General features: G+C 45.2%; 1 protein-coding gene across 1 annotated transcript; it reads right to left on the reverse strand.

Annotated features, from left to right (window-relative positions):
- PLAU (plasminogen activator, urokinase) lies at positions 1 to 26,437 on the reverse strand. Its single transcript, XM_077346145.1, has 11 exons — positions 26,315 to 26,437; positions 21,176 to 21,306; positions 20,418 to 20,475; positions 18,910 to 19,014; positions 18,344 to 18,518; positions 10,927 to 11,018; positions 9,997 to 10,192; positions 4,578 to 4,723; positions 4,130 to 4,270; positions 3,754 to 3,902; positions 1 to 1,452 (listed from the first exon to the last, which is right to left on the reverse strand). Exons 2-11 carry the CDS (start codon positions 21,233 to 21,235, stop codon positions 1,264 to 1,266), a joined length of 1,311 nt encoding a protein of 436 aa, XP_077202260.1. The 5' UTR covers positions 21,236 to 21,306; positions 26,315 to 26,437; the 3' UTR covers positions 1 to 1,263.
- Positions 26,438 to 27,374: the final 937 nt, after the last annotated feature.

Genomic DNA, 27,374 nt, shown 5'->3' on the forward strand with positions numbered 1-27,374 from the left:
TACAGGCTTTTAAAATCCCTGGTTTATTTGCAATAAGTTAAACAAAGTTCTTAAATAAAAACAGAGGTTCCTGCCTCCCACATACATATTACATATTCATTAAGCAAAATATACTTAACAAAACAGGACTAGGAAAAAGTAATTGCCAAACTATGTATTTAAAAAGTTCTTCATTATGTGGGGGCAGCCATTGGCCATACTTCATCTTTTTGCTGTTGTTCCAAAGTCAAACAGATGAGTGCAAAGAACATTGTAAAGTTGGTGAGGGATACAGGAGATTTTTTCAGAAATTACCATACACATAGAACATCCCTGAGAATGACAGTACTTTGACCACTAGAGAATATGGGCACGTCTGCACTATGGTTTTTGTATCAGGTTAAATTGGTGAAAGAATGCTTGGAATTAGGCACAGTGTTACATTTGCCATGTAATGCTTCTTGACCTCCATTGCCTGCCTGTCAGAATGGTCTCCTTAATATGAATACGAATATCAGACCAGTGGTACATTTAGTCCTGCATTCTACTTTACACAGTCCACCTGGCTAATAGTTGCAACAGGAATGGCAGAGCCGGTAATTTCAAGAATAGTCCTCATAACAACAGTCGTTGCTTCACTACTGGTTTCGCGGAAACCAACCTTTCCCCCTTTTTAATGCCCTCAAACTTGTTTCCCTCTGTGGAGATCATAATGGCTGGTGGCCATTCATTAGCTTTTTTTTAAAAAAGAAAAAACATTTGAGATACAAAATCTTTTTTAAAAAAGAGAAAGTTCAGTTCACTTGAGAAATGTAAACACCAAAATTTCAAAACAATTTAGCACTTAAATCTCAGACCATCCGATACAAAGGGACCAGCATGATTACCATTAGTAATAGCTGATTTTAAAACCTGAAGGAACTGTCAGCATATTATAAAACCAATTCCTGTAAATAATAATGATGTGTAAAGTACATTGGCTGGCAAACACGCAATATTTAAATGTTAAATATTATATAGTAGTTTCTTCCCATTGGAGAATTTTTGTATCGTCCACAGCGATGGAGATAGATTTCTGTTTCAGACAAAGTGGGATGAACATTGACAAATAACCCCATGAGAAGTCTGAAAAGGTACCCTCAAAAGAGGCAAGATAAACTCCAAGACCAGACTGGGAGTTTCAATGCACTGCATTGTAGTTTGGCTCAGTTTTCACTAGTTGGATGTTGTTACAAACACTCTGGATCTGGGCTTTAGGTCCCTGCTGCAAAGGAAATCCTATTTTCACTTAGAAGGATAGTAGCTTTTGAAGTACATTCCATTCATGTGAGATTCGATCCAAGGGAGGTATCTGGTTACCCTGGTGTAGACTCCAGGCTTCCTTTCCTTAGCACAGCCATCTCCCCAGCTGACAATGCCGTATAGCACCATGCTGCCATTGGACTCACATACCAGAGGACCACCAGAATCACCCTGGTAAAGCAAGACCAAAAAGGACAGTTACATGACAGACCTATGCAAGTGGCCTAACACCAATCAGAGGTTGGATATGGGAAGAAGAATTCCTTTCATTTCATAGACTCATAGAATCATGGATGGTACCCTACAGGCCATGTAGTCCAACCCTCTGCTCAATGCAGGCTCAGCCTAAAGTATCTGCCCAGCCACTGCTTGAAGACTGTGAGGGGGAGCTCCCCACCTCCTTAGGCAGCTCATTCCACTGCTGAACTAGATTCATAGAATCCTAGAGTGAGAAATGTCCAGAGAGGCCAACTAGTCCCACCCCCTGCACAATACAGGATCAGCCTCAAGCATCCAGAATAAGAATTTGTCCAGCTGCTGCTTGAAGACAGCCAGTGAGGGAGAGCTCCCCACCTCCTTAGCCAGCCCATTCCACTGCTGAACTACTCTGACTGTGAACAATTTCTTCATGATATCTAGCCTATATCGTTGTACTTGTAATTTAAACCCATTATTGCGCGTCCCCTCTCAACCTCCTTTTCTCCAGGCTGAACATTCCCAAGTCCCTCAACCTATCTTCATAGGGCTTGGTCCCTTGGCCCCAGATCATCCTCGTCACTCTCCTCTGTACCCTTTCAATTTTGTCCATGTCCTTTTGTAAGTGAAGCTTCCAGAACTGCACACAGGACTCCAGATGGGTTTTGAACAATGTGGTATACAGTGAGACTGACATCTTGTGATTTTGATGTGACACAGTTCAAGATTTACAATAGTTTACAATCCACAAGTACCCCAAGGTCTCGTTCACACACAGTGATACCTAGAAGCGTATCCCCCATCCAGTAGGCATGCTTTTCATTTTTCTGACCCAGAAAAATGAAAAGCATGCCTACTGGATGGGGGATACGCTTCTAGGTAACACTGTGTGTGAACGAGACCTTGGGGTACTTGTGGACTGTAAACTAAACATGAGCAGGCAGTGTGATGCAGCGGTAAAAAAGGCAAATGCCATTTTGGGCTGTATCAACAGAGGCATCACATCAAAATCACAAGATGTCATAGTCCCATTGTATACGGCACTGGTCAGACCACACCTGAAGTACTGTGTGCAGTTCTGGAGGCCTCACTTCAAGAAGGACGTAGATAAAATTGAAAGGGTACAGAGGAGAGCGACGAGGATGATCTGGGGCCAAGGGACCAAGCCCAATGAAGATAGGTTGAGGGACTTGGGAATGTTCAGCCTGGAGAAAAGGAGGTTGAGAGGGGACATGATAGCCCTCTTTAAGTATTTGAAAGGTTGTCACGTGGAGGAGGGCAGGATGCTGTTTGTGTTGGCTGCAGAGGAGAGGACACGCAGTAATGGGTTTAAACTTCAAGTACAACGATATAGGCTAGATATCAGGAAGAAATTTTTCACAGTCAGAGTAGTTCAGCAGTGGAATAGGCTGCCTAAGGAGGTGGTGAGCTCCCCCTCACTGGCAGTCTTCAAGCAAAGGTTGGATACACATTTTTCTTGGATGCTTTAGGATGCTTAGGGCTAATCCTGCGTTGAGCAGGGGGTTGGACTAGATGGCCTGTATGGCTTCTTCCAACTCTATGATTCTATGATTCTATGATTTCATTTGCCTTCTTTACTGCTGCATCACACTGTCTGCTCATATTTAGCACACAGTCCACAACTACCCAAAGATCTAGTTAACACATACTGCCATCCAGTATGCATATTTCTCAGTTTTGTGACCCAGATGTACTTCTCCTTATTGAACTGCTTCTTGTTTTCATTTAAATGGGGGAAAGCTGATAGCTAAAATAACCAGGAATTCTGAAGATGCACCAACACATTGCAACAGCAGGAAAGGAAGAAGTCATGGCACCTTCAAGGAATCTGCCTGCAGCAGACTCCTGAGTTACAGCAGAGTTGGAGTGCCACCAACAGTGCAGGACTGTGTTATATGACACAGGCTCTCTACCAATGAGACCTGAATGGCATGAGCAAGCCTGATTTTGTGTTGGTTCTTCGAAGCAAAATATGATTGACCCTGATTAGTCCTTGAATGGGAGACCACCAAGGAAGTCCAAAGTGCTATGCAGAGACAGGCCATGGCAAACCGCACCATCGCTTGCCTTGGAAGTCTTAATGGTCCCATTAAGTTGGATGCAACTCAATGGCTTTTTCTACCATATTTTATGAGAGGTTTTGGGTGGAGGAGCACTCAGCTCTGAAGCCCCCAGCTGTACCTTAGAAATATTTTGTTCACATATGTTACATTTCCCAGGAGACAGAATTTATAAATGCCTTCTAAGCCAACTTACTTGGCATGCATCAGTCTTCCAGCGTGCATCTCCTGCACAGAACATGTTGCTATTCAGATCGCGATCCGGATAATATTCATCCTGGCACAAGGACTGGGCTATCAGATTCACATTGGTTGATTTCAGAATTCTTGCATATAAAATATCACCTGCAGACAAACAGACATGTGACATTGGATTAGGACTTTCCCCAGGGAAGTCTACTGCTAGCAGGTTTCTCGATGGCAAAGCTGACAAATGAATTTCAAGGCTAGCCACCGTGGGGATCCTTCTGCTGATTAATTTAAAATGTCCACATCCTAGTCCTTGGGTCAATTCTGGACTTTAGCAATCCTGAGCACTGCCCATTACAGGAAAGGAAAGGGAGTTCACTTACTGCTGTTTGCTTTCCCATAGCCAGAAACTTCGCACCGGAAATTGTCATTCAATGCTAAGTTTTTAGGTGGCAAACAAACGGTTTTGACAGTGGTTGACTCTTCTGCGCACCGTCCTGAAGATGCTCTGATCCTCAGTAGGGCTAAATCGAGAACAGAATTGATTTCATCAACACAACCTTCAGTCATCAACAATTGAAAGCAGAAAAGCCAATTTCCAATTGCTTTTCTAGATCATTTCACATACTCTTGTTCTGTTCATATAAACACACTTGTTCTTCACTGTTTGTGATTTCTGTCCTTTTGCCCCCCTCCACTCAAGAATGTATGGAAAATAATGTATTGGGCCACTTGCCAAATAGGAAACCACTTTCTAGTGGTCACCTGTAGAATTCTTTCTACTTAAATGTGAAATATGCCAATGATTGGAGGGGAAATTTGGGGCTTTACCAATGTCATTGTTTAAATTTGGAGATTCTTCTGAAAATTCTTCATGAAGGATAACCCTTTCAACCTTAAATCTTTGTTCGTTCATTTCGTCCATGTTCAATGAGGTCTTTCCAAGAACAACGGTGAACTGGGACGGGTCAAGACTCCTGAAGAGAAAAAAAGGAATATAGCCCTGAATGTCAGCAAGATTCCTACAATGTTATTTTCATAAAACAGTTTCCCACAACCTTTCTGTCACTTTTACTTTGTTGTCTGATTTATGAGAATACTTTGTTTTGCTACAGCATAATAAAATATACATTATATCCATTATACCTGTCAATATGTTAATTAAATAAACAATATTTGGCATCTTTATACTGCTCCATGGTATAAATAAAAGGCTTAGGGGGGTGGGGGTGAGCCGAGTCCGGGATACCATTGGCTCCTTGGCACCGGACTGAGAAGTGGAGGGGCCAATCGGGAGGCGTGAAGCGCCTTCCGATTCGCCCCTCTGCCATTCGACACAGTCAAGGAACCGGCGCAGAGCTGCCCACCCAGTGTCACGCCCACTATGTCCTGCCTGCTGAGGCAGCTGCTTTGCCACCTCCTTCCAGAATTTCGCACTCAAGCCACCCCGCAACTCGCCACCCCAGCGAGCCGACGAATCCTAAGGTCCAAGCGCACTCTGCCCCCCGTTCCCAAGCCTGTCTCCCCCCCAAACAGCTTTAAAGCCCTTCCCTGGCCACAGAGTGCCAGCTGGGGAATGCGGAGTCTGGGAAGGACCTTTCCAAAGGCCCCCCCAAGGGCTTTCCTCACACCACCTCGCTGCCATTACCGCTTCCCCCCAAGGTCAACGCACCCAGCCACGGCAGACTCCTGCAGCCAGCTTCCCCCCCCCCCATCCAGCTTCCGTCCTGTCACCCCGTCCTCGCCCCAGCCACGCTGCCCAGATAGCGCACCTTCCAGATCATCACAGAAACTTGGTGGAATGATTCTCATGACTGGAATGTAATGGTGGATGGATATGAACTGTTCAGAAAAAACAGAATAGATCGAAGAGGTGGAGGAGTGGCACTGTATGTGAGGAAAGGGCTTACCTGTCAGGAAATTCTAGTGAAGGAGAGCATATCTACAGAGGAAAGCATCTGGGTGAAAATAAGCGAGGGGAAAACAGTGTGGTGGTTGGTGTCTGCTACCGACCGCCTGATCAACGAGAGGATGTGGATGCTGCACTTTGTGAGCAGATTGAGAAAATATCCAAGCGACAGGACCTTGTCATCATGGGTGACTTCAATTTCCCAGATGTGTGCTGGGAAACAAACTCTGCGAAGTGTCCTCAGTCATGCAACTTTCTGACCTGCCTGGCTGACAATTTCATTTATCAAATGGTAGATGAACCCACAAGAGGTTCAGCCATACTGGACTTAATACTGACCAACAGGCAAGAGTTGGTGGATGAGGTGAAGGAGGTGGGGACCCTAGGGGGAAGTGACCATGTCCTCATAGAATTCTTTTTGAGATGGGGAGCCAAGGAAGCTTGTAGCCAGACGCGGATTTTGGATTTTTGTAGGGGAAACTTTAATAAACTCAGAGACATGATGAGTGTCATACCATGGATGAGAATGCTGGAAGGGAAGGGAGCATGTGAAGGGTGGGCGCTACTCAAACAAGAGCTATTGCATGCTCAATCAATGACTATCCCAGAAAGACGAAAACACTGCAGGAGCTCTAAGAAGCTATTTGAATGAACAGAGAACTTCAAGGAACTAAGAAAGAAAAGGAAAATGTTCAGGAAATGGAGGGAAGGATAGAGCTCTAAAGAAGAGTACCTACAGGTTACTAGGCACTGTAAATCAATCATCAGAAAGGCCAAAGCTGAGAGTGAGCTAAGATTGGCCAGGGAAGCCCACTGTAACAAGAAAAGATTTTTCAGTTATGTGAGGAGCAAACATAAAGTAAAGGAGGCAATAGGCCCACTGTTGAGTGCGGATGGACAAACTCTAATGGAAGATGCAGAGAAAGCAGAAAGGCTTAGTGCCTATTTTACATGTATTTTTTCCCACAGGTCAAAGTGTTTAGGCACATCTAGAGATGGCCGTAGCCAAAGGATAGTGTCTAGGTGGCAGGTTAACATGGATAGAGAGGTTGTCGAGAGGCATTTAGCTGCACTGGATGAGTTCAGATCCCCAGGGCCCGATGAAATGCACCCAAGAGTGCTCAAAGAACTTTCCAGAGAACTTGCACAGCCCTTGTCCATCATCTTCGGGACCTCTTTAAGGACTGGAGATGTCCCGGAGGACTGGAAGAGAGCAAACGTTATTCCGATCTTCAAAAAAGGGAGGAAGGATGACCCAGGAAACTACAGACCAGTGAGTCTGACCTCTGTTGTGGGGAAGATAATGGAGCAGATATTAAAGGGAGCGATCTGCAAACATCTGGAGGACAATTTGGTGATCCAAGGAAGTCAGCATGGATTTGTCTCCAACAGGTCCTGCCAGACCGACCTGGTTTCCTTTTTTGACCAAGTAACAGGTTTGCTGGATCGGGCAAATTCGGTTGATGTCATTTACTTGGATTTTAGTAAAGCTTTTGACAAGGTTCCCCATGATGTTCTGATGGATAAGTTGAAGGACTTCAATCTGGATTTTCAGATAGTTAAGTGGATAGGGAATTGGTTAGAGAACCGCACTCAAAGAGTTGTTGTCAATGGTGTTTCATCAGACTGGAGAGAGGTGAGTAGCGGGGTACCTCAGGGCTCGGTGCTCGGCCCGGTACTTTTTAACATATTTATTAATGATCTAGATGAGGGGGTGGAGGGACTACTCATCAAGTTTGCAGATGACACCAAATTGGGAGGACTGGCAAATACTCCGGAAGATAGAGACAGAGTTCAACGAGATCTGAACACAATGGAAAAATGGGCAAATGAGAACAAGATGCAATTTAATAAAGATAAGTGTAAAGTTCTGCATCTGGGTCAGAGAAATGAAAAGTATGCCTACTGGATGGGGGATACGCTTCTAGGTAGCACTGTGTGTGAACGAGACCTTGGGGTACTTGTGGATTGTAAACTAAACATGAGCAGGCAGTGTGATGCAGCGGTAAAAAAGGCAAATTGCCACTTTGGGCTGTATCAACAGGGGCATCACATCAAAATCACAAGATGTCATAGTCCCATTGTATGCGGCACTGGTCAGACCACACCTGGAGTACTGTGTGCAGTTCTGGAGGCCTCACTTCAAGAAGGATGTAGATAAAATTGAAAGTGTACAGAGGAGAGGAACAAGGATGATCTGGGGCCAAGGGACCAAGCCCTATGAAGATAGGTTGAGGGACTTGGGAATGTTCAGCCTGGAGAAAAGGAGGTTGAGAGGGGACACGATAGCCCTCTTTAAGTATTTGAAAGGTTGTCACTTGGAGGAGGGCAGGATGCTGTTTCTGTTGGCTGCAGAGGAGAGGACACGCAGTAATGGGTTTAAACGGCTGCACCCCGACGAGCCTGCAGGCCAACGCACTTCCCCATGCCACCCCACAGCCACGCCGTCCCTCGGGCACTGGATGTTCTTGCCAAGGGGTGGGGGGCCCTTCCGAGCCCGTCCTTAAGGATGGGCTTGGAATTTAGTATATCTATATCTATATCTATATCTATATCGGCTTTGAAAGGGGAGAAGGGGTAAGGGGAAGGGATGGATAAGGGAGACCCCCCCCAGCCTACCTTATACTGGCATCCTGGGCTCCTAGTAGGCTTGTGGAGTTGGCTGTAGTGGCGGAGAGCTGTCCCTGGGTCCAGGAAGGCCTCTTGCCATAGCGAAAGGTCTTGCCAGACCCAGGGGCAGCGGAGAGGCCCTCCCTGCAGGGGTGCCTGTGGAGAGCTGCCCCTGGGTCCGAGAAAGCCAGTCATCATTGCAAGAGGCCTTGCCAGACCCTGGGACAGTGGAGAGGCTCCTTCCCGCCGGGCGCGCCAGCTGAGAGCTGCCCTAGGGACTGGGAAGGCCTCTCACCATGGTGGACCCAGGGGCAGCCTTGGCGAAGAGGAGAGGGTGCTGCAATCCGGGGCGTCCCAATCTGGAATCACCCAGCTTTGTTGGGCGTGTCTGGATTGGCCCGCTCGGTTGGCTCCTTCAGGTGAGCACTCCAGAGCTTTGCTGGGCATGTCCGGATTGGCCTGCTCACCCGGACGCCACCCGGACTCAACCCGGACACTACGTGGACAGGGTGGCCCTTTGCGAATATGCCTTCTAGAAGGAGGGTTCTCAACTTGTTGCCTGTGGACATCCATCAAGTGTTTTTGAAAGTGTTTTCAAATTAAATCAAGTATTTAATTTATTTGGATTTCTTTAATCTTAGCCCTGCCTTTACAGCTATGGATCAGAAATATTCCCAATTCAAGTCATGAAAAAGTTGTACTGATGTCAAAAGCAATTAATACCAATATGAAAAGTGATCTGTCCTAGTTCTTCTAGAGTCCCAGATTATGTTGGTCATCTTGGTCTGACTTGAGAAAGCTCATCAAAACCTTGTTGGCCTTGAAGGTGCTGCTGGACTTGAATCAAGAGGAAGCCCTCTTGCCTCCCTTTTCACACTGAGGCTTCTCCCTGCTGGTTCTACAACTTTTCTCCCCAGCCTGAACTCTGAAGCTGTTTAGCCTGGAGAGAAGACAACTATCTTCAAATACTTGAAGGGCTGTAATATGGAGGATGGAACAGAGTTATTTTCTGTTGCCCCAGAGGGTCAGATCAAAACCAATGGGATGAAATTAATTCAAAAGAATTTTTGGCTTAACATCTGGAAGAAGTTCCTGACAGAATGGTTCCTCAGTGGAACAGGCTTCCTTGGGAGGTGGTGGGTTCTTCTTCCTTGGAAATTTTAAAGCAGAAGCTAGATAGCCACGTGACAGAAATGTTGATTCTGTAAGTGGCTGCACATTGTAAGTGGCTGGGTAGCAGGGATTATGTCTGAGCTTGGGTTTTGTGGCCCTTTCTTGCATGCCGAGGGAAATGCCAATTGCCTCCTTGGGGTTCAGAGACAAATGTCCTCCAGGCCAGATTTGCCAGGGATTTTTTGGGGGAGGGAGGGGGCATCTTTTGGGCATGGAATTGGGGTCACTGTGGGTGGGCAGGTAGTTGTGAATTTCCTGTATTCTGCAGGGGGTTGGACTAAGGTGACCCTGGAGGTCCCTTCCAACTATGGTTCTAAGCTCACCAGAGTTTCAAAGATGGAGATCACTGTACGACTTGGTGACCTTTTTCTTGACAAGTCATATGCCATGGCTAAGTGATGCTAAGGGCAATGATGCACACAAAGGGAAAATGCACAGGTGTCACAAGCATCCCAATTATTATCACATACTCTGGTGCAATTCCAGAGCTCTGCTCTGGATGTTGACCAAATGACTGAAAAAATGAAAACATCTGAAATGAGGAAAAAGAATACTTACTTTCCCTTGAAACAGTGAGCTGCTGTAGCAACCCAGCAAGGATCTATGAGGCTTCCACCACATAAAAACATGTTTATTGCACCTTTCTTCATGAACTGGAAAATAGTTGCTATCCAGGGCTGGGACTCGATCTCTGCCTTCTTCCCACCCACAATCTTAAAGTACTTGCTAAAAGTCCTCTGGCCACATGTGCCTTCTGTAGAAGGAAGGAAATACATTCAAGTGAAGGGCTGTTTCCATGACTAGGCAAGAAAGACCTGCTTTGGCACTTCACAATTTAAAAAATGCAATGGGAAAAGCCCTGTGCTCCATACCCTCCTCAGATATGGCTGACCCTTATGAATTTCTAAGCTAACTCTTTGGGCTGTGAAACCTGAATCAACCACACTCAGGACATAACTTCCTGGACTTTACCAGAAGATCACATCTAGAAGTGCCCCCACTTTGTAAATCACCATGTACAATTATGCTTCTTCACTCTAGGTTGAGGCCCTTTTACGGTCTACTGGGAGAGGGCAAAACTGGCCAAAAATGTAAAATCAGACATACTGACATAACTACAACCAATATCTGGAAACCAAAGGGTTTTTTTCCAAACAGTCTGGGGCCTTGGAGATCTGCTTCTAGTCTGAATAAATCATACCGACTTTGATGGACCAGGAATCTGATTCAGTATAAAGCATCTTTGTATGTTGTCGTGCATTCATGTGATGGGACAGTCTGGCTCTGCCTAAGTCAGGCCATGTTATTGTTAGCACCACTTTGTGGCAGGAACATACACTGCAAAAAGTGCATGTCTATTCATTCCCCTTATGCGGTTAGATCACAGAATTATTGAGCTCTTAGAAGGGATTTTGGATGTCTTTAAACACACCCTACCTTGATCTTGAGATTCCTAATATCTGCCACGTAAAGCAAGACAGAACTTACGTTTGTGACAGTCCGATATGTCACAGAAGGTTGAAAAGGTTCGGTACCCCCTCCTAACGTAACACCATGGTTTAGATCGACCATCTGGATTTCTGTAAAATAGTAAAACCATGTTCACTGCCTCTTGGTGATACTAGAACCCACCAGCAGAGGGCTGTAAAGTTCCTTTCATGAACAGCAGAACATACGGAACAAAGATTTCACTCTTTGGGGGCCTGTAATTAAAGCTAAGAGAAAGATGAACCTCAATTTCTGGACCTTAACTTTATTAAATGTATGGAAAAAGTATAAATCAAGATTAACATCTGACACATCTTTGTTAAAATCTCCAATAGAAGCCTTTGATAAAGCCCAACAGAGAAGATTGGGCTACCTTAAGTATAAAGATCTCTTGAACCTAACTGGGAAACTAAAATATGTGGATGAACAGCAGAACATTGTTGAATATGCTTTTTGGACAGCTGGTTTAGTAACAGTCCTTGCTAAAGACTACCTTGCAGAAGCACAGGCCAAGGAGGACAGGACTGTTGAGCAGGGAGATTTCAGCAGGTGCTTCAGCTTACACTCTTTCTCGCACAATTTTTACAAAGTGTAGGTAACTTATCCCTAGGTTAATAAAATCATAGTCCAGGGGCACCTTTAAGACCAATAAAGATTTATTCAGGGCGTGAGCTTTCAAGTGCAAGCACTCTTCCTCAGACTATGAACTACCATCATGACAGTGGGAACATAAAGCAAAAAGTAATTCTGTTAAATTAGTAAACTGTGTCACACATCTCTCAACCTCTCCTCATAAGGCATGGATGCCTTATGTTCCATATTGCAGAAGCAAAAATAATAAACTGGGAGGGGTGGGTCCCAGTGAAGAATCCAATATAGAGAAATATAGATGCACGGGGGAACCAATATGGCAATAAAATATCCAAAATGGACTTATATGGAGTGTTCTATCTTAACACCGCCCGTGGCGCCACGGGCGCCACGGACTAAATAAAATGGTAAGGTGTTCTGAGGCGGGATGTGTCCGGGATGAGGAAGGGTCCGGATTGGTCCTTCCGATTCCCAGCCTGGAGCAACTGCGAGCTGCGCGCAGCGTGGCTCACAGTTGCTTCTTTGCCGCCGGCCTGATGCGTCGGAGGCGCTTCGCGCCTCCGACGCGTCAGGCCGGCTGCAAGGGAGCCTCCGGCAGCCGTGCACAGCGCGGCTGCCGGGGGCTCCCTGGCCGCTGGCCTGACGCGCCGAGAGGTGCCAAGCGCCTCTCGCTGTGTCGAGCCGCCGGCCTGGGGGCTCCCAGCCCTCATGGCCGCAACAGAAAACTCCGAAGAGCCACCGACATTAAAAAAAAGAAAAAAAAACGTGCGAAAAGCGCCATTACCTGGCTTGCCGCCCATAGGGCAGGTTGCCGCCTGCCCGCGAGACTAGGAGGGCCCAGATGCCGCCACCAACAACGGGCCCACGCAGCCGGGAGCAGCCTGCGCCGCCACAAGATGTCCCCGCCTCGCTGCAGCCGCCGCCCGCCCCGCCTGCACGAAGCCGGGACCTCCAGCCTGAGCACCGTGGGGGAGCGGCGCCGCCGACCAACCCGCCCACCTGACGCCCAAGCCTCCGGAAACAGCACACGAGGCGCCGCGCCGCCCACACAATGCTCTGCTTCCCCGCTGTCCCACGGAGCCGGGAGCGGCGCCATGGGGGAGCGGCGCCGCCGGCCACCCCGCCCACCTGACACCGGAGGCTGCCGAAGCCGCGCAAGAGGAGCTGTGCCGCTCGCACAACACTCCGCTCGCCCACTGTCCCACAGAGCCGCAAGCGGAAGCCTCAACATCGTGCTGGAGCGCTACCTCCGCCCACCCTGCCCACCCGACGGCCGAAGCTGCCCCAGCCGCGCCCAGGGAGCCACACTGAGCAGCTCCAGACTCCAGCAACCAGCTCTCTCCTGCCCTCCAGCCCGGCTGCCTCCACTTCCTGCCTTGCACAGGCACTCCGGTAAGCCACGGGCCGGGGGGCCGGCCAGGATTACTCGCTGCCGCCTCCCCAGATGGCCAACACCTGGCCTCGGGTACATGCTCTGGCCCCGCTGCCACCTCTACCTCCACAGCCTCCCTAGAGCCCGCTGTATTTGGATTACAGCAGGCTTATTTTCTAGTCTTCAATAATTCTTTATTCTTTATAATTTCACACAAGTCCCAACACGTTTCGCCTTATAGCTTTTTCAAGGGACAATATTCTTGGGAAATACAAAGGTAAAATGAGTAGTTGTTCAACAATAATAAATACGTAAATACAATTCGGGAGCATGAAGATTTTAAAGCTAAGTGGCTAGCTATTTTGAATAAATGTTCAAATGACCTCATGCTCTTAATTAGAGAAAAATCACTGATTTCAAGCATGATTTATCAATGGATGAATTTGAATCTAAGCTCTTATCTTTGGAGCAAAAAATTAAATCCTTTTCACAAGAGATTATGGAATTCAAACAAAACAAGTTCAATAGAGACCAAAGAGACTATGAAATCTCAAATGTTTATTTCTGGTTATCTGAATCAGGAGTTTCCTGAATGATTTTCAGAGACTAGTACTTTAAGACATAACAGCAGCAGAATATAATCTCCCTAAATTACATCAGAATATTAGCAACAAAGAAAGACAATTAATTCAATCCTTTAGAGACGACACCGATATTATTGTGAAACCTGCATATAAAGGGGGCGCTATTGTTATTCTCAATATAGAAGATTATAGAGCAGAAGCCCTGCAGCAACTTGGGCCTATTCTGCATGATGGATAAGCTGATGAAAACTCACTAAATACATCGTTGTTTTTCTGATCTCTGCATAGAAGAGTGAATTTACTCCGCAAAACTGATTTTGCTCTGCATGGTGAATTGTCTCTTTGGTGCTTTAAGCATCTTTTAAGCGTTGTTTCTGAAGAAGCTTTTAACCGATTCATTTCTCTCCTGCCTTGCCTGATATGGCCTATTAGTTATGCAGAGAAGCTCTTTAGTTATGCAGATTAGTGAGTGCATTAGAGCAGTGGTCCCCAACCTGCGGGCCACGGCCCGGTGCCGGGCTGCGAAGGCCATGGCGCCGGGCCATGGTTCCCTCTCCCCGCCCCCCCGCAGTAAAAAACTTCCCAGGCCACAAGCTTGCGGCTCGAGAAGCTTCTTACTGCGGGAGGGGGGGAGAGGGAATCAGGGCCGCGCCTGCGTATTGCGCATGCGCGGCCGGGCAGCGCATGTGCACGTGCGCCATGTGCGGCCGAAATCAAAAGTGCGCGATTTCGGTTGCGCATGCGCGATTTCGGTTGCGCATGGCGCATGTGTGATTTTGGCCGCGGCAGCGCATGCGCTATACGCGGGTGCAGCCGCGCATGCACAATGCGTGGCGGGGCAGTTGCCCTGCCGGTCCCCAGCCTAAAAAAGGTTGGGGACCACTGCATTAGATAACAAAGCGGAGATGGCAAAACTACAGGAGGCAGGGCTATGAATTGTTTCATGCAGAGAGCATTGCAACGTAGTTTTTCAATGGACTATATTCAATGCAGAACAACAATTGTAATATAATAAAGCAGTCTAAACTGGTTGTTTTTTAAACTGTTTTATTTGGCTCCATGCAGAATACCTCTTAGCTTATAAGAAACTTTCTTCTGATCCTACTTTGAAGGTTAGCAATATCATTTAGACTAGTGCCGGGCTGCGAGAGCTTCGGCAGCGGGCCGTGGCTCCCTCTCCCTGCCTCCCCCCGCAGCGAGAAGCTCGCCAGGCCGCGAACAAACCGGCTGCCGAAGCGGCCGATTACCTTACGGCCCGGCAAGCTTCTTGCTGCGGAAGGGGGGGGAGGGAAGCGTGGCCGCCGGAATGTCAACGGCGCAAATACGCATGTGCGGACCTGCCATATGCGCGGACCTGCCGCGCATGTGCAGACCTGTTGCGCATGCACGTACCTGCCAAACATGCGTGTTTGTGCCTGGCATGACCACAAACACACGCACGGCTATTTTGTACATGCACGCACGTGCAGAGCTGCCGTGCATGCGTGTTTGCGGCCCCACCGGGAGTGCAAACTTGCAAGCGTGAAACAGCCGCGCATGTGCATTTGCGGCCCCGCCAGGCACAAATGCGCACGTGTGGCAGGTCCGTGCATTTGCGTTTGCACGGGCCTTGAGTCACCCTCTCTCCCCACCCCTTGGCAGGGGTCCGCAACCAAAAAAAGCTTGTGGACCGCTTATTTAGACTATAGTAAATGAGGCTCGTGCATTGTCTCTTATTTCAGAACCTACAGCTGAATTTCTAACAGTTAAATCTCCTAGGACTCCTTTGCTCTATACACTCCCCAAGATTCATAAAGGAATTCTCCCTCCTCCAGGGAGACCTATAGTAAGTTCTTCTTAGAGCCTCTCTCCAAATTCTTGGATTATTATTTGTCTCCTTTTATCCCTAGGGTAAGGTACCTTGTCCCTAAGGTAACCACATTTATTAAAGATACCAAACACTATCTCTATAGTTGAGAATCTACAGGTGGATTCAGCATACCGGTTGGCAACACTGGATGTGAGATCCTTGTATACTTCCATTCTTTTAAATGAGGCAAGAAAAAGTTTACAAGACCTTCTAAATACCCGGAAACAATTAAATCCTCCCACACACTTGCTCATGGATCTTCCTGATGTTATTTTTGATTTTAATTTCTTTAGGTTTCAGGACCAGTTCCCCCCCACCCCCAAATTGATGGAGTTAGTATGGGTTGCGCAGTAGCACCCACTGTAGCCATTCTATATGTGGCTCCCTTTGAAAAGAGTCCCTTTCTGAATCCTGATAGTAATTCTTACCACTCCAATATAATCTTTATGGGGTGCTATATTGATGACATTTTTCCAGTGCTTAATGATGAGGCTTGTATTTCTGGATTTTTTGAGCCTACACCGTTCTATTAAATTTGAGGGAACATATAGTAATATTAGTGTTTCCTTTCTAGATACGTTAGTCTCTTTCAATAATATAGGTGGATTACAGCTATCCTTGTTTGGAAAGCCTACTGATTGTAACTCCTTACTCTCTTACCAATCTTATCATCGGCAACACATCCTCAACCTTCCATTTGGTCAATTTTTAAGATGCATAAGGAATAGTTCCTCAAAAACAGAATTTATGTTAGCTGCAAACACCCTAAAAAGAGCTCTTAAGGATCATGGCTATTCTAATAAGGTTATTCACAAATCTTTTCAAAGAGCCCTCTCTGCTCCCAGGGACTCCCTGTTCAGAGACAAATCACCTAAGAATGAAAATGGACTTCCCTGGGTTCTGGAATACTCGCCTATACTATTAAGAATATTATTTCTAAATACTGGAATGTTGTTAGTGATTATACTGGCATTAAAACACCACTCAGAGTTGCCTTCAAACGGACAAAGAATATTAAAGACTTATTAGTCAGAACAGACCATTAGACAGTTGTAAAACAGACCCACTTGCCAAAGGGACAGTTCAAATATGGTTCTTGCTCCTTCTGCAATAGTTTCATTGAAGGCTCTGAGTTCCTTCTCTCTACCTACATTATTACTCTTAAACATAATAGTATTTCCAACTGTGCCAGTACTCGTGTATTATATTTTATTTTATGTTCTTGTTCTTTAATTTACATTGGTAAAAGCACTCGAGCCATAGGAACACACCTAAGTGAGCATAAATCTCGAATAAAAAATGGTGTCCTTTCTGCCCCCATTGTCGAACACTGTATAACCAAAAATCATAAATGGGAAGAATTGCGCTGTTATGTTTTTTAAAAATTTGAAAAAGAAAGCTTTAAGAGACTAGATAATAAATTATTAGAACAAGAGGAAACTCATGCTATCTTTAAAACTGGAACATTGGAACCTAAGGGGTTGAATAACTTGTTGGACTTTCGTTGTTTTCTGTAACCACTGTAATTGTTTGACTCAAGGAGTGCAGTGTCCCAGCTGTTGACAATTAGAGAGGGTAGCATTCTCTTCACCCTGATTCAGGTGCATCTGGAGCGCCACAAGCTACATTTAGCTATGGTTAGTATGACCTTGTAAGTCTCTGTTTTGTCTTCTTTTTTACAAGTTTAAGTTATAACAACAATATTAGCTTGTTATAATTTTACAGTCATTGAGGAATATACTTGCTCCTGTTTTCATAATAATTTGAATGTTTTATTTCTGTTTTAGATACTCTGTCAAGAGATTCTTTTGTAAAACTGAAGTTAGTCCTAAGATATAAAGTATGTATTCATGACAATTACCTGTTAATTTGTTGATATATACATATTTATTACTGTTGAACAACCACTAATTTTACCTTTGTATTTTCAAAGAACCATTGTCCGTTGAAAAAGCTATAAGGCAAAATGTGTTGGGACTTGTGTGAAATTATAAAGAATATAAATAATTATTGAAGATAGAAGACTCTATAGAAGTCCATTTTGGATATTTTAGTTGCCATGTTGGCTTCCCACGGCATCTATATTTCTCTACATTCCAACCTGTCAGTATCCAGGGTTGCAACACCATTTCCTGCTGTATACAGAATAAATATCTTTACACGCCAGGAATTCTCCTATGTAAATGGAAAAATACCATAAAGATCTGGAGAATTCCATGATTCCCAGGAAGTGACGTTGTGACGTGGAGTCCTTGCCCCCTATTCTTGCATGGCAGTGGGAGTCCGGCCACTGCCACTGGACAAATGGCAGCCCTGTTTATCCCCATCTGTATCCTAAAAGCATTAAATGATTTCCATTGCGTGAATGGAATGAAGGAACCCTTCTGAGCATGATCAAGCAGATGGGTTTGGCCTTTATTTATTTATTTGTAATATTTTTAGGCCACCACTCTCAGCTGGCTGGCTTGGAGCAGCTAACAATACATAAAATAACAATAAAACAATGCCCTAAGGATCTCCTAACCGTCCCACACCAACCCCCCCCTCCCACCCAGATTCCTGATACGACTGCAGCGTGATGACGGAAATGAAGAAGAAGAAGAAGAGTTGGTTCTTATATGCCGCTTTTCCCTACCCGAAGGAGGCTCAAAGCGGCTTACAGTCGCCTTCCCATTCCTCTCCCCACAACAGACACCCTGTGGGGTAGGTGAGGCTGAGAGAGCCCTGATATTCCTGCTCGGTCAGAACAGTTTTATCAGTGCCATGGCGAGCCCAAGGTCACCCAGCTGGTTGCATGTGGGGGAGCGCAGAATCGAACCCGGCTTGCCAGATTAGAAGTCCGCACTCCTAACCACTACACCAAACTGGCTCTCACCTTGCTTGCTGAGAATGCTGGAGGAGGGGCAGAGCATTTCTTCAATCTGCCTGGCCTCCACTAAATGCTGGCAGAAGATCTGGCCTTACAGGCACTGTGGCTGCGCATCTCAGCCAAGGTTCTCAGAGAACACGACCGGTAGGTACCTGCAGTAATTGTGTTTGCCTAACCCGAGCAGCATGGCATTTTCCATGCCATCGTTATACGGCCACCTCTTCAGCAGAGGGGAGTTCCAGGCCAGGCACTGCTCGTTCAGCTCGCTCACCGACTTGGTTCCTCTGTAGTCCTCACCACTGTCCATGTAACACTGACTTTTGGCATCTGAGGACAAAAGTTGACAACTGAGAACGTGGCTGCCTCCCCAAGGATATTTTACTCTATGTCATCTCCCAACCACCTGCATTAACATTGTCAGGTGGTCATCCACCTTCTAGTTTCCCCCCAGCTTTCCAGACAAATTGTGGCCAAAGCAGGTTTGTGATCTGTGGGGACAGTAAGGTGCAAATTTCTGTTTCTGCTTTGCTCATATCCAATGTAATTTGCTCCCCTTCCCCTACCACCAGCTAGCTAGACATATTCTGGCCTTGAATCACAACTAATTTTTGAAATGGCATCACCAGCCAGCCCATATCAGTGCATAAAACCGAGACACTGAGCATAATGCTAGTTCTGTGCGGTCAGGTGAAATGTAAATGGCTGAGAAGCATCATACCTATTTCACAGTGATCTCCACTGTAACCTTGGGGACACAAGCAGCGCCTGACTTGCGAGAAGAGATGATAGGAGATGCACGTTCCTCCATGTAAACAGTCGCAGTCTAGAAACAAAAAGATGTCAATGCCCCTTTATATTGCATGAACATGTAGAGTTGCATGCTCTGCCTCCAAATGCATGGCCCCATTGGTAAGGTGACCAGATTGTCCCACTTTTGGAGGGACATCTGGGGGCACCTGGCAAACTGTACTTATTACAATACTGTTTTTGTGTTTTGTGCGTTCTATGAAACTTTTTGTTGCTCCATATAGATCAAATTTTTAATCGAGAACCCCCCCGGTCAATGGTATCCCGCTTTACCAATGTTAAAATCTAGTCACCTTACCTACTGGCTAAGGGGAAGTGACAGGGAGAGGTTGGGAGCAAGAGGAAGGCAGGGTGCTGAACCCTTCTCCCAGGTAATCCTGACCTCCCAACCCCCAATTTCTGATTAGATGGAGGCTAGTGGGTGGGCAAGCTGTGGCCTGGGCAGCAGCTGCAGTGGAAATAAGAGTTGGGGAAGGATTAGATTTCCTTTCCTTCCCATTTTTCTTTGCTCCAAAGTTGACATCTCTGTCCCCAGCCTGTTTTTCCTTAAAAGGAATCTTAGTTGTTGCACATATTTAACAAATAGCAAACCTGCTCATGCTAGCCTGACCACATTGGGCTTTGAAGCTAAGGAGGAATGATCCTGGTTAGTCCTTGGGAGACAGTCAAGGAAGTCCAAGTTCATGACACCGAGCCAGGCAAAGTCCAGCCACCACAGAATACCTGTGCCACAAGTTGCCACAAGTTTAAGGTGACTAGTTTTTAACACTGGTAAAGTGGGACACCATTGACCGGGGGGGGGGGGGTTCTCGATTAAAAATTTGGGCTATATGGAGCAACAAAAAGTTTCAAAAAGTTTCATAGAATGCATAGAATGCAAAAATAGTATTGTAGTGTGTGTGTGTGTATGTATATATATATATATATATATATATATATATATATATATATATATATATATATATATACATACACACACACACACACATATATATATATATATATATATATATATATATATATATATATACATACACACACACACACACATATATATATATATATATATATATATATATATATATATATATATATATATATATATATATATACATACACACACACACACACATATATATATATATATATATATATATATATATACATACACACACACACACATATATATATATATATATATATATATATATATATATATATATATATATATATATATATATATATATATATATATATATATATATATATATTTCAAGATAAGTACAATTTGCCAGGCGCCCCCAGATGTCCCTCCAAAAGTGGGACCATCTGGCCACCTTACACAAGTTGCCTGTGACTTGACAGCACTTTCCAGCACCATAGCTTTTGTTCAAGCTACAACAAAAGATGTTTCTGTACCTTGTTGGCCATATTTAGTTTTGCTTGCTTGCTTATACGGTTTCTCCCAATGCCGAGCCTAAGAGAGAACAATAACAGGTTCCAGGAATTAGGGTGGAATTATCAGTGTTTGTGCCACAGGTTAAAAAAAAAAAATCCTGGCTCCATTTGCCATACAACTGGTCAATCATTGTTTCCGTTCAACCCACTGGGGAAATGACTCAAGGGACCCTGAGGACCAGTCAGCCAGTAAAAGGATGGAGGAGCTGCTGCAAGATGTGATTGTCCAGCCCACAGTCAACTGGGCCACAACCTGACTGGAAATTTATTCATTTATTTATTTTATTTTTAGGCTACCTCTCCTTGCACAGCAGGATTCTTTGAGGTCTGACAGCAGTCTTCAGGCTGTGGATGTCAAAATGGCAGGCACTGTAGTCCTTCTGTGCTCTAAACCAGAGTTTTCCCTTCCTTGGGATCAAGGCATGTCCTCTGATGGCCTGCAAACTGCAATGTTGTGTATTTCCTGCATTCTGCGGGGGTTGGACTAGATGACCCTGGGTGTACTTTCCAAATCTATGATTCTGTGATCCATGAGCAGGCTCATATATTCTCAAACCACAACCATGTTGCAGAAGACAACAAGCAGATATTTTTAGAGAAATAAAGAAGGAAGGTACAAAAATCAGCTTGGGCCCCTGACAAAAGAGGAAGCCTGGTCATGGTCAAAAATGGAAAGAAGTACAAGCATGAAAGGAACTATGTGCGGTTGCATAACTTACGGAGACAAAGTCTGCAAGGACTGCAATCAGCGCTATGGATGAGACGAAGAGCAACTTCATGGTGTTGGGAAAGAGGTTCCTATCTTCAGAGGTCTGGCTGCTCACTCCTTCACTTCCTCTTTAGAGGATTTCTGAAAGCAAAACAACCTGTATGTCATTTTTGGCGTTTTGCTATTTTTCCAGTCTCTTCAATCTCCTTAAAATTTGGGGGAGAGATGCTAAGATGCTTTTCTCCTCTGCATCCTGAACTTCAATTGGAATCAGATGTAGGACTTGTATCCAGGGCAGACCTACCAACAGGGGTTGCCTGGAGCCTGTCTCTGTCCTCCCTCCCCCTCGCCTGATCTGCGGAGTGTTCCTATCCCCCCAAGTGAGAATAGCCATCATGGGACAGGGCTCTTCATAGAGTTGAAAGTGGTCTACCAAAGGCATTACCAGTCTGGAAAAAATACATAGATTATAAAGGGAGGGTTGTTTTTCTACCCATTAGGCCCCTAGGAGTCTTGCTGTTTATAAGATTCTCTCCTGAATTTGGGCATTTTGTAAATAAGAACTGTGCACTTTTTGCCTCTGTTCCCACAGCCCCATCCTCGAACTGAATTCTAAATCCCTTTCCTTTGCCAGAGTTTTCCTCTGCAGAAGTGGCCAGGAATGGAGCAGTAGGGTCCTAGTAGCCTAGGGTCCAATGCTGAACTTCACTAATGCTCTTAGGCACAGGACTGGACAGACTCCCTTTGATTCTGTGGACTGTCCTTCCACCAGGCTTTGGAGTGTGGGCTTGCAACAAAAGCTGGACAAGCGGAAAGCAAAGTCCTCACATAGAGTGACTGAAGAGACCATAAGAGGCATCTTAAGGGTTTTATAGTCCCTTTCCCCACTGGCAAACCCTTTCCCATGCTGTTGGCAGTTAATGATTTGGCACTTGTGCTTCAAAGCAGCCATAGAAAATGAATGGAAGTAATCCTTTGAAGTGTGTGTGTGTGTTCTTCTGTCTCTGTGTGAAGCAATAAAGCCCTGTGTTTCAGGAAGGCCTTAGGACACTAACAGGCACATCCGGGGCCTGTTGCCAAATTGGGCAACCAACAGTCTTGATTCAGGCTGTCTTCAGTAGGAGGTATCATAGATGGCTCATGAGACAAGTATCAGTTTCAGCACACCTGTGAGTTGATTTTTTGGCATTGCCAGGTAAAGCATAAAATGAGAGCACAGAGGAATATAAACAAACAAGCCTGTTATCTCCGCAGCACTTTGACATTCCTTTTTAAAAAATCATTTCCATTCTGTATTTACAAATGAACAAAAAATTAGACCTGAAAAATCCAGGAGACATCCCTACATCTACGATAACAAAAAGCTAAATTTCAAGAAAGAATTTTCCATACATATTATCATGCATCTATTTTGTTCACATTGAAATAGTCAATTTGTTACTTTAACCTGAAAAGTCTTTGTGTTTATGCAGAGCATATAAAAAAACCCTCCTTCAGAGACTACGCCCTGTCCCAGAAATCAGGTTTAAACAAGGGAGCATTTTCTAGCCCGCTGCCCCATATATGATACATTATTTATTTATTTATTAAATTTTTAGCCCACCATTCTCCAGAGACAGTACCATGACAAAAAGTTTTTGGAATATATTAGAGAGGTACACAGGCCTAGCAGCAAAAGAAAAGGTAAAGAAACTTTTAAATGATGAGAATGCCAAAACATCCTAAAGGTAAAGGTATCCCCTGTGCAAGCACCGGGTCATGTCTGACGCCCTCTAGCGTTTTCGTGGCAGACTCAGTACGGGGTGGTTTGCCAGTGCCTTCCCCAAAACACCCTATGGACTGTCAAATTTTGTACTGCCACCATATATATTGAACAATTTTTTTATAGGAAAATGAAATATTTTGCATTTTTATAAGTTGTTGTTGTTAGGTGCGAAGTCGTGTCCAACCCATTGCGACCCATCGCGACCCCATGGACAATGATCCAACAGGCTCTTTAGTTCCTCTTCACTTTCTGCCATTAGAATGGTATCATCTGCATATCTGAGGTTGTTGATATTTCTCCCTGCAATCTTGGTCCCAATTTGTGACTCATCTAACCCCGCTTTCCTCATGATGTGCTCCGCATACAAGTTAAATAGGGAAGGCGACAGTATACAGTCTTGCCAAACTCCTTTCTCAGTTTTGAACCAATCAGTGATTCCATGTTTTTATAATACTCACATTTATAATTTTACAGTCATCATTATTTAAATTGTGATTTTATGATTTAACATGTGCTTTTGATCAACATTTTACTTGTTTTGCTATCCTAGCATTTATTGTTCTGATCTAAAAGACTGGAAATAAAGTGTTGTTTATGCAGTGTCTAATCTTCAAGGGCTTGAGGGCTTCCTCCACTACTCAGCAAAGGCTGCAGTAAGTAAGCCCACATCAGGCCATCTCTTAATTGACCCAGAATTTCTTTTGTTATTCCTGTCATCCAGGCATTGACCTGCTGGGCTAGCACCACTGTGCTCTTTTCCTGAGCTCTGCTGGGCAGTCAGATGCCTCCTAGAATAATAAAATAACAGAGTTGGAAGGTACCTCCTGGTACCTGGTCCAACCCCCCAAACAATGCAGGACATGCACAACCCTATTTCTCACCCACTGTCACCTGCCACCCCCTTGAACCTTCACAGAATTGGTCTCTCCGTCAGATGGCTATCCAGCCTCTGTTTAAAAATCTCCAAAGATGGAGAACCCACCACCTCCCGAGGAAGCCGGTTCCACTGAGGAACTGCTCCAACTGTCAGGAACTTTTTCCGGATGTTTAGACGGAATTTCTTTTGAATTGATTTCATCCCATTCGTTCTGGTCTGTCCCTCAGGGGCAAGAGAGAACAACTCTGCTCCATCTTCTTCATGGCAGCTTTTTAAATATGAAGTTATGGTTATCTCAGCCGTCTCCTCCAGGCTAAACAGACCAGGCTCCCCCAACCTTTCCTCATCAGTCCTGGGACAGCCTTGACTGCTTCACCCCTCTAGGCAGGTCACCCATGAATCATGCTAACATTGGGACAAAGCTGGCACTGGGCCAAGATGCCAAAGAGCTACAGCGGAACTAGGAGCGCTGGACCCTTGGAGACTCAAGGATTTGCATAAGCCATCATGTCTGCATGATCCTACACGGGGCGTACCTGTCAGCTGCCTCTTTTGAGGACATTACTTATCAGTTTCCACCTTTCGGCCTTTCTGGTCCCAAGGATGCTTTCCTGCGGTCAATTGCTCGTGCCTGAACAGACATGACTTCTTGAGCAGAGCAGATCCTCCTCTGGATTCTGTCTCCCTCCATGCCATGCTGTTCAGGGCTGGACTCTTGATGGAAACCTTCCTTTAGAGGCCACTTTCCTGCCCCCATGAGTAGTGCTTTTTCAAATCTTTTTTCTTTGAGCTCAGATGCTCTGGCTATGCTGAAGACCAACAGATCATTGGTTGCCATTTACCCCTTTTTAAAAAACTGCACCGTTACACATGAGCAGATGCCCATTGATTTCAAAATGTACAAGAATTCTCAGTGACTGTCTCTGAGGCTGAGTGAACAGCCCCGTCCAGAAGGTGGCAAACAGCAGCAGGGACCCACCCTGCGGTCTCTGCTGCCAATAAAGAGATGGGGGGAGGGAGTAGCTCCATTAGTCAGTTGCAGCAATCTCCCCCCCCCCCCATACTTCCCTGGAACCTGAGAGTCTAACTAATTTACTGTACAAGAAGCTTGGCATGATGCCCACTTTTGGTGGACTGTATGGAATGGATTCTCATTCAGCAAAACTGATACTTTGTGGATGAGTTGATGGGGATGTACACTGGTGTAATGCAGGAAGCATTGCTTGACACCCTCAAGATGCAACTCTTTTCCAGTGCTGGTTCCCAGGCAGACCTTTTCATTCCCAACAAGGTCTCCCTAAATCAGGTCAGGCATTGGTCTGCCTCATGTGTAGCTGACGTGTGAGAAGTCGGGGCACACTGACAGCCATCAGTGGACGCTGCTGCACCATGGGTTTAGAACTATCTGGGCAATTCTGCTTTTTGCTGCTTTCACTGAAGGAGGAGGCAGCCTGGCATCTGTGCAGATGGAGTCTATGTAGAGCTCAGCAGTGCTGCCCTGGCATGTGCCCCAGCCTGGTCTGGATCCTGTCTGCAATGCAGATGGATGCAGGAGGAGAGAGAGAGAGAGCAGCACACAAGAGCAAAGCAGCCCTCCCACCCCCGGACTACAGGACAAGTTCTTGGCACCAATTAAGACCCAACCAAAAAGAACAGTGACAGTCTAGAGAAAGTCAAAAGACAGATTATGACTGCAAGGCTGGGGTTTGTTAACTGAGGCGTGGCTTTTAAGGCTCTTCTGCCCATCTGTCGCAGAGAAGCAGCAAAATGCTGAAGGAGAGACAAACTAACTCTTTGGGTCTTCGCACACAGCTAACAGTTCAGAAGGCATCTCCTGTCTTAAGTGAATGCAGATCGAACACTGTGTCAAAAACGGCACAAAATGGCATTTTGCTTGGATGGAAACGGAGAAGCAAGAACACCAAGGAACCATGCCGAAACCCAAGTCCACCCACCCCACCTGGCAACTGCACAGCTTCTTAAAAGAAACCTCAAATTATTATATTTTTGGACATTAAAATCACAGTGGAACCAAATTTAAACCAAGCCAAACCCCGCAGACTGCACAGCTATTTATAGAAACCTTAAAAGAAACTGCGAGTTATTACCCTTTTCAATATTAAAATGGTATCAAGGTGTATTGTATAACAATAGTCGCATACAGCAGCAAACAAAAGAGGGATAAAAAGGAAACCAGTGCATCAAGACTGAATTCATGCTTTGCACACAAGTGCATTTCTTTAACTGCTGTTATCTTAGGGCACGTTTAAACGAGTTCCTGGCCTGAGCACTTATTGGTTTAAAACAGATTATCTTTTGCAGATAAGATCTCTTTGAAAGAATGAAGTTCTTTGAAAGAAAGAATGAAGCTCTTGAAAGGGAATCCTGGGGCTGGCTTCAAAAAATTGAGCCTTAGAACTTCACAATAATTCAGCCGAGGAGCGCAGCATTCTTAATAGGTGAGTACTTTTGTTGCTCTTAGGAACGCTTAGTGGCACAGCACTTACCATACAACCAGCAGGGCCAAAGCAGGATCCTGTGCGCTCTGAGCCTGGGCACTCCCCTACAGCTGGGCTTGTCCTTGTTGATGCTGCAGCCGCCACACTCCCTTTCTGCCTGTGCTGCAGAGGAAATGCTTTTCTATATAAACCCTCAAGCTGAGCTCTGATTGGACAGCTCAGGCCAGTGGTGCATTCCAGCTTGATGACAGTAACCATGCTGCTCAGCTGCGCACTGCCTGAAGCCATGCACTGGGAGGCAAACCCAGGAAAAGGGATCTTTAACTCTTTGCAGACAAAAGTCCCTTCTGAAAGAGTTCTGAGTGTGTGCGTGCGCGTGTGTGTGTCTGCCTTCTACCATGTTGTGCAGTGCATGGCATCAGTTTCACTGGACAGGGGTAACACCTGGGCTTTTGTATACAATTATATGCAGACTTATATGTCTAATTGGATTTTGATTTGTGTTTTAATCTCAGAAGTGTAGAGTGTCCTCTGATGGGAAAGGAAGTTAATATTTGGGAACACTTTATCTTATTTTTATGTACATTTAAATGTATATGACATCTCGACAAGCTGGCCTGGAGCATTTTACAATGTTGTATAATACATAACACAACCTTATATGTAACATAAAGAAAACAATGAACTGCCAATCAGGTAGGCTCTCTCACCCCTCGCTGTCCCCCTCCAACTTTTTCCAGCAGGAAGAAGCACAGCACTTACCATAAGACAGAATCTGTCCAGGTGTTCAGTAATGATTGTATGTAAACCAAAGTTTATACAGGTTTCCATGACTCAGGCCTACTGCAGACATTATGCACAAGTTGTTGAAGCAAGCTTGGAGTTTTGGTGGTTCACAAAAGTTACCTCAAAAATAAGATAAACATCACAGCCCCTGAATTCTTTTGTAACTGAGGTGGTATAGCTCTCCCTTCTTCTTATCTATCCCTCTCAAACTTACCTGCTACTACAGTAGTATGCAGAAGCAAGACGTGGTGGAGGTCTGTTTGCATTGGCAGAGTGTAGTGCTCTTTGGGGGATATAGTCAAAAACAAAACCTTGAACTTCG

Source organism: Paroedura picta, chromosome 7 (genome assembly GCF_049243985.1).
Source record: "Paroedura picta isolate Pp20150507F chromosome 7, Ppicta_v3.0, whole genome shotgun sequence".
Lineage (NCBI taxonomy): Eukaryota > Metazoa > Chordata > Lepidosauria > Squamata > Gekkonidae > Paroedura > Paroedura picta.

Coding starts and splice junctions, on each gene's coding strand:
- PLAU (XM_077346145.1), bottom strand. CDS start 21,235: ATGAAGTTGCTCTTCGTCTCATCCATAGCGCTGATTGCAGTCCTTGCA. Junction 20,476..21,175: donor TCCTTGCAGACTTTGTCTCC/GTAAGTTATGCA, acceptor GTTCTCTCTTAG/GCTCGGCATTGGGAGAAACC. Junction 18,519..18,909: donor TGGAGATCACTGTGAAATAG/GTATGATGCTTC, acceptor TTTTGTCCTCAG/ATGCCAAAAGTCAGTGTTAC.